We start from the raw sequence: 11728 nt of genomic DNA on the forward strand, positions 1-11728 counted from the left end.
GGGAGTTATACCTCATTATCGCTACTGATATGTTGGGTGGTTGGTGGGGAATTCTATGCCAGAGAAGTGTAAAATTACTCCAAGTAAGGTCAAAGATAGACCTTGCAGATACTAGTGGTTGATTTTCACCCCAGAGATGGACGCTAGGGTGACCTGTGGCCCAGGTAAACTATTTTTAGAATGCTGCTCCCTAGTTAAGTGGCAGTGATCACGCTCCTAAAGGATGCCATGATTAAATGGGGGGGGGAGGGATAGCTCAGTGGTTTGAGCATTGGCCTGCTAAACCCAGGGTTGTGAGTTCAATCCTTGAGGGGGCCACTTGGGGATCTGGGGCAAAATCAGTACTTGGTCCTGCTAGTGAAGGCAGGGGGCTGGACTCGATGACCTTTCAAGGTCCCTTCCAGTTCTAGGAGATGGGATATCTCCATTATTATTATTATTATTAAATTGGATCCAAATGGTAAAAGACAGTTGTTCCCAAAGTTTGATGAATCAGAGAGAGACAGCTGGTTCCATGCCTATGGGTCCCAATCTGGCTGCCTTGTTGGACAAGAAGCACTTCCATGCTGGGCAAATGATGGTGCCAATGGGGCAGTATATCAGATTCCAAATTCAGACTGCAGGATATATGAACGCTGAGTCCAGAGTATGTGGTTTGGTCTCTTAATTTTGCTCTTAATCTAATGTATTTCTATCACTTCTCCACCTCCTGCTACTTTGAAAGATTAGAAAGTGTGAAAATAGAGCACAGGTGGTTTTTCTCATGATGCAAGCTTCCCACGTAGTGTGAGACCCCTTCAACCCACACTTATGGGAGAAGACCCAGGGAGACATGAACTCACAGAAATGGAAGGCTCCTCGGTTATTGTAGAATGTAACTTCACACAAAGCTCACTGGTGGAATTAAGAGAAAACTGCCCTATAGGTTTATATTTTGTAATCTTTGAAAAAGTTGTTACCAGCGACAATGAAATTAAACGTGAAGTTAATTAGTGTAACATAAGAGTCTGATTATGTGATAACTTTCAGTGTTACAATATAATTCAGGTTTTTTTCTAGTTCTCTCCCTGTCCCTTCCTACTATATTGGAAATGGTGGCTAATCCTGAAATTAAAATCTCACTCCAAAGGAATTAGAGTGGGGGAATATGTGAGAGAAATAGCATGTACGAGAATAGAGACCCAATATAGACTGTAATTATTTCTATGTGAAATGGAATTTATTTTGATAAATTTTAAAATAAATCTTTCATGAAGAGGAAAATTACTTGAGACAAGATGTGTAATCTTTTACCCAGTTAGAGGGTAACAGGCCAGAGTTCCCCAGGTCTCTTGTTTGCAAAGCGAAGATGTCACATCAGGCAGGAGATGTCAAAATCTAAAATGGTGATGGATGTGTGATGGTAGCTTTTCTGGGTTGTTTTTTTGGTTTGTTTTTTTAATTTAATTTTTGTTTTGTTTTTTTGCAGCCAGTTATTTTTATAGGTTCTGAGGCCCCTTTTCCTTTTGAGCACAACTATTTAACCCTCAGGCCTGGCTCTGGAAACCTCCTCAGAACTGGCCTTGTGTTTCTTTCATTCATGGGTTAAGTGGGCCTTTCCCAAACCGACATTGGCCCAAAGTCTGCCTCAGTTGAGCTGGATTGGGACACGTCGGTATCAAAGGAGTGGTTCACACCTGATTTGCCCAGAGACTTCGGGGGAGGTATGGTAAGATAGGAGAAGTAGGAATTGACAACAATGAAGTTAAAGGTAAGGGGGAAAGACCCTCATCTTGCAGGTCAACAAGCCTGTTCTTTTCATTCCCTCTGGCACTGGTCACTCTTAGGCAGCGCATTGGGCTAGATGGATGATTGGTCTGACCCAGTATGACCAGTCTTCCATTCTTATGTTATATAAGTCATCTATGGCCTTGTGTACACTGGCAAGTTTCTGCACAGTAAACCAGCTTTCTGCCATGTAACTTCTGAGGTCTACACACTGCCAAGTCACTTAGTGTGCAGAAACTGTGCAGTTGCAGTGCTATTTAAAAAAAACTCCACCCTGACGAGAGGCTTTCTGTGCCAGGGCTACAGCGCTGCGGTGCCAGTGTAGACACCCTGGTCGATTACAGCGCTGTGACTGGCCTCCAGGAGGTGTCCCACAATGCCTGTTCTCACCTCTCTGGTCATCGGTTTGAACTCTACTGCACTGCCCTCAGGTGACCAACAGTGAACACCACCCGTTAAATTCCTTGGGAATTTTGAAAGTCCCACTTCCCACAGAGACTGATTATGGTTACAGACCCATCCTGAAATTAGACCAGATATTTTAAAGCTTTATCTCGTAGTAAAGTAACACAATTCAAACGTGTCATCGCAGAGGAGAAAGCACTCCTTCATGTCATACTTATTGCTACTGATCTCACTGACAAATTTCCTTTTCTTGGTGCTGCTCCCAGTACTTAAGGGAGTTTTTCCTCTTCTCCCTTCCAGCTGTGGTTATGGGACTGCAGCAGCTCCCCAGATGGCCAGCTTTGCTCTTTCACTTACATCCTTCACTTTTGTGGATGAAGCTGTGACTGTCACCAGTTTAATTCATATCTGAGACCTCAGGTACCAGCAGCTAGTTACAAAGACTAAATTCCCATTGCCATCAGTGGGAGGTTATCCTGGGCTGCCAGGGCTGCAGGATTTGGCCCAGGATCGGTCAAGGTGCTATAGCAGCTGCACTCTTACACGGTGAGTCCAGCAGCCTAATACCAAACTGTTCTGCCATAGTTTGCAGGGTGGCCTGGCTTGCTGAGAATCTGGCAGAAGAGAGACCGTGGAGTAGAGAAGGAAAATGTCCTCAGCAGTCACAGCCGGCAGGAGCAGGAAAGGTTGGGTTTGTTTTTAAACTTCTCTCCCTGCTCAAGCCTTTAATCATTCGTGTGGCTCTTCTCTGAACCCTCTTCAATTTATCAGGGAAAACAACCAATGAACCAAACAAACAAACTAAACCAGGCTCTTTTGACTGATGTAACAATCTATTACCTTCCAAGGTTGACTATAAATCAGATCATTTTATTCACCCAAGAGTTCAACTTTAAGGGCTTTGTTTTCTAGTTCCAATCAAATCCTGTGCAACAGCGTTATTGTTAACTCATCACCTGGTCACTTAACATTCACAGGTTCAAAAAGTTGGCAGGGCTAAGTCTTTCTTCCCACACCAACATGAAAAAAAATCAGTGACAGAAAATGCCCTAAAGCACCTCTGCTGCCTTGCACGACAGACTGCGGAAATACACGAGGGAAAGTGCTTTCCTCTCTTCTCCTGACACTGAGTAACATTTCTGGCTGTCCTTGAGATCCTTTCACAGGAACAAGGCTTAATGATGCAAATGACATGTTAAGGATTCATTGGTTTGTACATTCCTTTACTCCTTCATTAGTGATAAGGGTGCATGAGCTAGAAATAATCCAGCTCTGACTTTTACACCATAGGCTATTTCCAGGCTCGCAATAAAAAAAAATCTTTTTCTAATCTGAGCAAATTGAATCTGGAGTTATTGTGAGATGATAAATACAGCGCCCCAGGATGCCTTTCTTTCATCAAATATATTTTTATCACATTAACTGGGTGGGTCTCCTGCTAGGAAGTGTCTGTCCAGTGGCAGCACCCAGTGTACATTCCCCATTTACGAACTCATCTTCAGTATATAGGCCACTGAACCTAGCAAGAGGGGAGGATCCCAGTAGCCGGGCTCCAGCCTGAGCAAGCCCCAGGATCCCAAGACTGGCAAGCCCAAGTCAGCTGGACTGGGCCAGCTCTGGGTTTTTAATTGTATTGTAGACCTACACTTGGTGTCAAAATCACAGCTTTCTCCTCAGGAAATCAAGCCCTAGTCCCCCACGTGACATTTAGGGATAGTCACTGCTATACTCATGGTCAGAACTGACAACTGCCCCTGCACAGGGACCAGGTGAAGAACTTGGCCAGCTCTTTGGACAGTTGTGGCTGTCAGGAGACCCAGCTAGACAGGAGTTGCTCTGGGTTCTATGCAGGGGGAGATTAACTGGGAGAAGTGGGGACTTTGGGTATGTCTACACTGTGGGATTACTCCGATTTTACGGAATTTGATTTTTGGCAACAGATTGTATAAAGTCGAGTGCATGCGGCCACACTAAGCACATTAATTCAGCGGTGTGCGTCCATAGTACTGAGGCTAGCGTTGACTTCCGGACTGTGGGTAGCTATCCCATAGTCTCCCCCACCCATTGGAATTCTGGATTGAGATCCCGATGCCTGATGGGGCAAAAAACATTGTCGCGGGTGGTTCTGAGTACATGTCGTCAGGCCCCCCTCTCCCTCCCTCCGTGAAAGCAAAGGCAGACAACCATTTCACGCCTTTTTTCCTGGGTTACCTGTGCAGACGCCATACCACGGCAAGCATGGAGCCTGCTCAGCTCAATGCAGCAGTCATGAACATTGTAAACACCTCGCGCGTTCTCGTGCAGTTTATGCTGAACCAGAACCTGCAAAACCAGGTGAGGAGGAGGCGGCGATTGCAGCACGGTGACAAGAGTGATGAGGACATGGACACAGAATTCTCTCAAACCGCAGGCCCCAGCGCTTTGGAGATCATGGTGTTAATGGGGCAGGTTCTATCCATGGAACGCCGATTCTGGGCCCGGGAAACAAGCACAGACTGGTGGGACCACATAGTGTTCCAGGTGTGGGACGATTCCCAGTGGCTGCGAAACTTTCGCATGCGTAAGGGCACTTTCATGAAACTTTGTGACTTGCTTTCCCCTGCCCTGAAGCACCAGAATACCAAGATGAGAGTAGCCCTCACAGTTGAGAAGCGAGTGGCGATAGCCCTGTGGAAGCTTGCAACGCCAGACAGCTACCAGTCAGTCGGGAATCAATTTGGAGTGGGCAAATCTACTGTGGGGGCTGCTGTGATGCAAGTAGCCAAAGCAATCACTGAGCTGCTGCTACCAAAGATAGTGACTCTGGGAAATGTGCACGTCATAGTGGATGGCTTTGCTGCAATGGGATTCCCTAACTGTGGTGGGGTGATAGATGGAACCCATATCCCTATCTTGGCACCAGACCACCAGGGCAGCCAGTACATAAACCGCAAGGGGTACATTTCAATGGTGCTGCAAGCACTGGTGGATCACAAGGGACGTTTCACCAACATCAACGTGGGATGACCGGGAAGAGTTCATGACGCTCGTGTCTTCAGGAACACTAGTCTGTTTAAACGGCTGCAGCTAGGGATTTACTTCCCAGACTAGAAAATAACTGTTGGGGATGTTGACATGCCTATATTTATCCTTGGAGACCCAGCCTACCCCTTAATGCTATGGCTCATGAAGCCATACACAGGCAGCCTGGACAGTAGTCAGGAGCTGTTCAACTATAGGCTGAGCAAGTGCAGAATGGTGGTAAAATGTGCATTTGGACATTTAAAAGGCTTTTGGAGTACCTCCAGGAGAGCTTCACCGTATCCGAGGTAGAAGCCAAACTTAAACAGCTTAACAGGACTAAATCGGGTGGACCGGATGATCTTCATCCAAGAATATTAAAAGAACTGGCGCGGGAAATTGCAAGCCCGTTAGCAATAATTTTCAATGAATCCATAAACTTGGGGGTGGTACCGTTTGATTGGAGAATTGCTAATGTGGTACCTATTTTCAAGAAGGGGAAAAAAAGTGACCCGGGTAACTACAGGCCTGTTAGTCTAACATCTGTAATATGCAAGGTCTTGGAAAAAATTTTGAAAGAGAAAGTAGTTAAGGACCTTGAGGTCAATGCCAATTGGGACAAATTACAACATGGTTTTACGAAAGGTAGATCGTGCCAAACCAACCTGATCTCCTTCTTTGAGAAAGTAACAGATTTCTTAGATAAAGGAAATGTGGTGGATCTAATATACCGCGATTTCAGTAAAGCGTTTGATACAGTACCGCATGAGGAATTATTAGTTAAATTGGAAAAGATGGGGATCGATATGAAAATCCAGAGGTGGATAAGGAACTGGTTAAAGGGGAGACTGCAGTGGGTCGTTCTAAAAGGTGAACTGTCAGGCTGGAGGGAGGTTACCAGTGGAGTTCCTCAAGGTTCGGTTTTGGGTCTGATTTTATTTAATCTATTCATTACTGACCTCGAAACCAAATGTAGGAGTGGGCTGATAAAGTTTGCGGATGACACAAAGTTGGGAGGTATTGCTAATTCGGAGAAGGATCGGGATATCCTGCAGGGAGATTTAGATGACCTTGTAAACTGGAGTAATAGTAATAAGATGAAATTTAATAGTGAGAAGTGTAAGGTTATGCATTTAGGGATGACTAACAAGAATTTTAGTTATAAGCTGGGGACGCATCGGTTAGAAGTAATGGAAGAGGAGAAGGACCTTGGAGTCCTGGTTGATCGCAGGATGACTATGAGTCGGCAATGTGACGTGGCCGTGAAAAAAGCTAATGCGGTCTTGGGATAAATTAGGCGAGGTATTTCTAGTAGGGATAGGGAGGTGCTGGTTCCGTTATACAAGGCACTGGTGAGACCTCATTTGGAGTACTGTGTACAGTTCTGGTCTCCCATGTTTAAAAAGGATGAAATCAAACTGGAACGGGTACAGAGAAGGGCCACTAAGATGATGCGAGGAATGGAAAATCTGTTGTATGAAAGGAGACTCAAGGAGCTCGGTTTGTTTATCTTAACCAAAAGAAGGCTGAGGGGGGATATGATTGCTCTCTTTAAATATATCAGAGGGATAAATACCAGGGAGGGAGAGGAATTATTTCAGCTCAGTACTAATGTGGACACGAGAACGAATGGATATAAACTGGCCGTCGGGAAGTTTAGGCTTGAAATTAGACGAAGGTTTCTAACCATCAGAGGGGTGAAGTTTTGGAACAGCCTTCCAAGGGAAACAGTGGGGGTGAAAGACCTCTCTGGCTTTAAGATTAAGCTTGATAAGTTTATGGAGGGGATGGTTTGATGGGATACAGTGATTTTAGTCAATAGGTCAATAACAATGGTCAATGATGTGATATTAAAAGTTACTACAGAGAACTTTTCCAGGCGGTCTGGCTAGAGAATCTTGCCCGCATGCTCGGGGTTCAGCTGATCACCATATTTGGGGTCGGGAAGGAATTTTCCTCCAGGGGAGATTGGCACAGGCCCTGGAGGTTTTTCGCCTTCCTCCGCAGCATGGGGCAGGGGTCGCTTGCTGGAGGATTCTCAGCGACTTGAAGTCTTTAAATAATGATTTGGGGAGTTCAACAGCTAAGTCAAGGGAGAGAATTCTTCCAGGAGTGGGTGGGTCAGGTTTTGTGGCCCACATCATGCAGGAGGTCAGACTAGATGATCATAATGGTCCCTTCTGACCTTAGAGTCTATGAGTCTATGAGGACTTCTGCTCCATCGCCAGACACATGAACAGATTTTTCCAGTAGCTGTACTGGCCGCGAATGCATCCCAAGTCCTCACGGTAAATTAATCATTAAAAAACACTTGCTTTTAAACCATGTTTTGTATTTACAAAGGTACACTGACCAGAGGTCCTTTCTACGGCTTCATGGTCCGGGATACCACCTTGGGAGGGTTGGGAGGCTACTTCAGTCAGGGTGAGAAAAAGATCCTGGCTGGTGGGGAGAACGGTGTGCTGTGTGCTCTCCGCAAGCTCATCCTCTTCCTCCTCCCCGTCTGCAAAATCCTCAGGCATGGCTGAGATTACCCCCGCCTTGCAATCCACGGTCAGAGGTGGGGTAGTGGTGGTGGGCCCCCCCTAGAATTGCATGCAGCTCAGCATAGAAGCAGCATGTCTGCGGCTCTGCCCCCGTTTGCTTCTTTGGTTTTCTGGTACGCTTGTCTGAGCTCCTTAAGTTTTGTGTGGCACTGGAGTGAGTCCCTATTGTGGCCTCTCTCCATCATGCCCGTGGAGATTTTTTCAAATGTTTTGGCATTTTGTCTTTTGGAACGTAGTTCTGCTAGCACGGAATCGTCTCCCCATACAGCAATCAGATCCAGTACCTCCAGTACGGTCCATGCTGGTGCTCTTTTTCGTTTCTCAGACTGCATGGTCACCTGTGCTGATCAGCTCTCCACCCTGGGCAAACAGGAAATGAAATTCAAAAGTTCGCAGGGCTTTTCCTGTCTACCTGGCCAGTGCATCCGAGTTCAGATTGCTGTCCACAGCGGTCACAATGGTGCACTGTGGAATAGCCCCCGGAGGCGAATTGCATCCACACTAACCCTAATTCGAACCGGCAATGTCGATTTCAGCGCTATTCCCCTCATCGGGGAGGAGTACAGAAATAGATTTTAAGAGCCCTTTATGTCGAAGTAAATGGCTGCTTTGTGTGGACGGGTGCAGGGTTAATTCAATTTAACGCTGCTAAATTCGACCTAAACTCGTAGTGTAGACCAGGCCTTTGTCTCTCATTTACAGGGCGCTTTGCCAGAGTGGAGCCTGTAGGTCACATGCTGGGGGGCTGTCACAGGCACACAGGCTCAGTGCTCTGGAACAGCTCTGAATCAAACCCAGGCAGGACCCTTGTCAGTGCCCTCAGGGCGCGCTTTCACTAGGGGAAGCCCCCTTGCCTTCAGCACCTCCTGGGACTGACCTTGTACCTTTCAGCACCCCTGTTCCACACCAAGAGCTTCCTGTAATCTCAGTAGGACACCTGGGAAAGCCTTACACCCCACCCCCAAAGGGGAGGCATGCACCCCCAACTTCCACAATCACCAGTGACTCTCAGCCAGCCTTGTAAAGCAGAAGGTTTAGTAGTGGTCTGGAATAAATCGTGGGAAAGTTCTTTGTTAGCACGGGAAGTAGGAAGCTTCAGCAACGTCCATCTTGGGAAGACCCAGAACTCAAAGCCTGGGCTCTCCCCTCGAGTCCCAAAAACAGCAGCCTCCTTGCTTACAACAGCCCAACCTCAGCCATGCCCTTTGCCCCTCTTCTGTCCTTCATTCTGTTTCCCTGGCAAACTGGTCACCTGGCCTCCACCTCTTTCTTTGTTCTCCAACTCATCCCAACCAGCTGGCTTCTTCCAGCAGGTATGCCCCAGCCAGCAGTTGCTGGGATACAGAATTTGTGGCCATTGTCTGGGCCCAAGCAGCTAGACAGCAGTCACACCTGCCCTTTAGGGGTCTCTGCAAAGATCAAACACCCTTGTCCCACCACCTAGATCAGTGGTCCCAAAACTTTTGAGTCCCAAAACATGCCCCCCCGATCCACATCTGGGAGTGGGGCCACAGCTACGGGGGAAGCGATGTGGACAGGGTAAAGCGGCTGAGGCAGGGGCCAGAGCTGGGGGTGGGGGCTGAGACCGGCAGCGGAGCCCCAGCTGTATGGCCAGCAGCGAGGGCCAGCAGCTGGGTCTGGGGCCAGGAGCGGAGCTGCATGGTGATCCCTCCCCACCCCCTGTAGGGACTGGCCCAGGCCCCAGCTGCAATCCCCTGAATGTTACTCCATTCCACCTGGTGGGTGCACCCCACATTTTGGACCTCTGACCTAGATATTTGTGCAACAAATAGGGGAAATGTCCAGAAAATTCCCACTTCATCACAGGGGTGTTACTGGAGTCTGAGCTAGGCAGCAGCACAGGGAAAGGGGGGAGGTTTCTCTTAGGGAGATGTTTTGCAGTTTAATTTTTCCAGTGTTCCAGGAAAACCCCTTCCCCATGAAAAGCTCCACCCCTGCCCCGGCACACAGAGAACCCCTCACTCCAATGCAGATTTTTAACTTTTCTTACTTTTCCTTTGCCTTGTACAAACATTTTTCCCATCAAAATGATCGAGGGCTTTTAAAATGAGAATAAGAGAACAAACTAAATCGAAACCAAAGAAACTGCTATCAGTCCCCCCACCACATATAGTTTGGGTCTGAATTTTTCTACTGAAATTTTGAGGCAATAAAACTCACACTGCTATTATCCAGAAAAAAAAACCTAGACCTCCCATGCAGTACCTAGGACATCTATTTCTGAACCACCAATGCTTCAGCTCCTTTTGTGGAATTTCCAGTTGCCCAATACAGCTGGTATTCCAGGGGAGCAATTCTTGACGTTGGGGACCCCTGCCCTGGACCAAATGGCATCCCAGGCGAGAAGCATCTTCGGTGCCCCCCCCCCACATCCCCTCCTCGCTCCATATGTTAAACCATTGAATACCTTATTTTTTTATTGTATTTGTAGCTCATTTCATGATTTTGATGCACAATTTGCATGCATGATTTTCTGTGTCATATAAGATGATAAATTTGCATGATAGAATCTTAAATCTGTATTTATTCATGCCATATATAAGCAAATAAAAAAATTCATTTCCTTTAAGTGTATAGAAACTTTTAAATTTTAAGAGTAACTGAAATGTACTAATATCTAGAAATCAAACTGTCACCAATACAGGGTGGACCAGTATTAAACAGAGTTACAGTAAGAGACAGCATTAGAATGTTAATCCTAGTCCTTTAATTCAAAGGTCACTTAACTCACCTTTCCCATCTTCAACTGAAGCGCAGCATTAGAGAGATCCAAAGCCTGGCCATGACATTTTCAAGTGATAAAAGAGCAAGCGATGTGAGTCTTGCATTGGCCATCATTGATTGGAGATACAGATCTGTCGCATCTTATGCTGGGGTTACGTTCCGCAGTCAGCGCGTAAAGCGAAAATCCCGTATAGTCAAAATTACATTGAGTGTAATGGCGGGCGGAATCGCCCGCATTACAGGTACAGTATTAAAATTGTTATTTTTTCTCTCTTTTTTTGTTTTTGTTTTTGCTGACCGGGTAAAGCTGAAATCGCGCATGTTAAATGTGCGTAAGATGCGACAGACCTGTATGTTTTATTGAGACTAAGCTTCAAGGTAAGAAGCAGCAGGCCAAAAGCCATTCCTGTAGTTGCTGAAGTAGCTGAATTGGGAGAGTGTTAGACTGAAGATTTAGAGGTTTACTGCCAGGTTTTGGCATGCTCTTTCATCCCTCTTTGTTCCGGGGTGGGCTGTTTTCTTGAAGTGCAGTGGCACCTTTACCCACTACGAGTTCCTCATTTCAGGCCCCGCTGCAGGAAAAAACAGCATGGGCTTCTGCACCCCGTTGGCCCACTTGAGCTTTCTTTCTCTTGCTCTTTCTCAGCAAGGGGAGGAAAAAGAAGCTCTTGTTCAAGCTGGCGTCACAAGGGCGCTGTAAGGATGACTTCCTGAGTGCAGGCTACTGTCCTCTTCTCTTCCAGCTGATCCATTGAAGGGCTGATGCCACTTTCTCCAGTTTTGTCCATCCAGGTGTGTCAGGGCGAGCACCACCCAAATGGATGGAATTTGAGGACTGGAGTTTCTGTAGTGTAGTGGTAATCACATTTACCTAACATGCAAAAGGTCCCTAGTTCAAAACTGGGCAGAAACATAGTGGCTTCCTTTACCCAGCTGCCCTAGCTGTCCAGGAAGGCGCTTCTCCTTCTGCCACTGGCCTGTTCCTGAGATAACCCCAACCCCCGCATGATGGAGGGTGGTAAAATAAGCTGAGAAAACTCCCTAGCATCAGCCTGATAAACCTAGAGGAGTTAGGCGTGTCACCTTTTGGAGGCTTTTTGCTTGGCCTCCTCTGCACTTGGAGGTTGGCCTACGGAGGCCGTCACTTCCCGCAGCCTCCTTTGCGTGACTTGCCAAAGGAGGAAGTAAGGCAGGAATGGGGCAAAAGAGGACAGTCAAGCTGAGGAAGGCAGGGAAGAAGCGATGCAGCTAAGGGGTTAGTAGAG

At 46.8% G+C, this 11728-nt stretch overlaps 1 protein-coding gene and 1 non-coding gene across 2 annotated transcripts; both read left to right on the forward strand.

Moving 5' to 3' along the window:
* The first annotated feature begins 2763 nt into the window (after nucleotides 1-2763).
* On the forward strand, nucleotides 2764-5178 carry LOC128823112 (uncharacterized). Its single transcript, XM_054005219.1, has 2 exons — nucleotides 2764-2858; nucleotides 4392-5178. The coding sequence occupies exon 2, from the start codon at nucleotides 4411-4413 to the stop codon at nucleotides 5176-5178; it is 768 nt and encodes a 255-aa protein (XP_053861194.1). The 5' UTR covers nucleotides 2764-2858; nucleotides 4392-4410.
* Nucleotides 5179-11303: 6125 nt separating this feature from the next.
* Nucleotides 11304-11376, forward strand: TRNAV-AAC (transfer RNA valine (anticodon AAC)). Its single transcript has one exon. It is a non-coding gene; the product is annotated as a tRNA-Val (tRNA).
* The last annotated feature ends 352 nt before the right edge of the window (nucleotides 11377-11728 follow it).

Source organism: Malaclemys terrapin, chromosome 15, assembly GCF_027887155.1.
Source record: "Malaclemys terrapin pileata isolate rMalTer1 chromosome 15, rMalTer1.hap1, whole genome shotgun sequence".
NCBI lineage: Eukaryota > Metazoa > Chordata > Testudines > Emydidae > Malaclemys > Malaclemys terrapin.

Bases quoted from the DNA above. Each gene is read 5' to 3' on its own strand.
- LOC128823112 (XM_054005219.1), top strand. From the start codon at position 4,411: ATGGAGCCTGCTCAGCTCAATGCAGCAGTCATGAACATTGTAAACACC.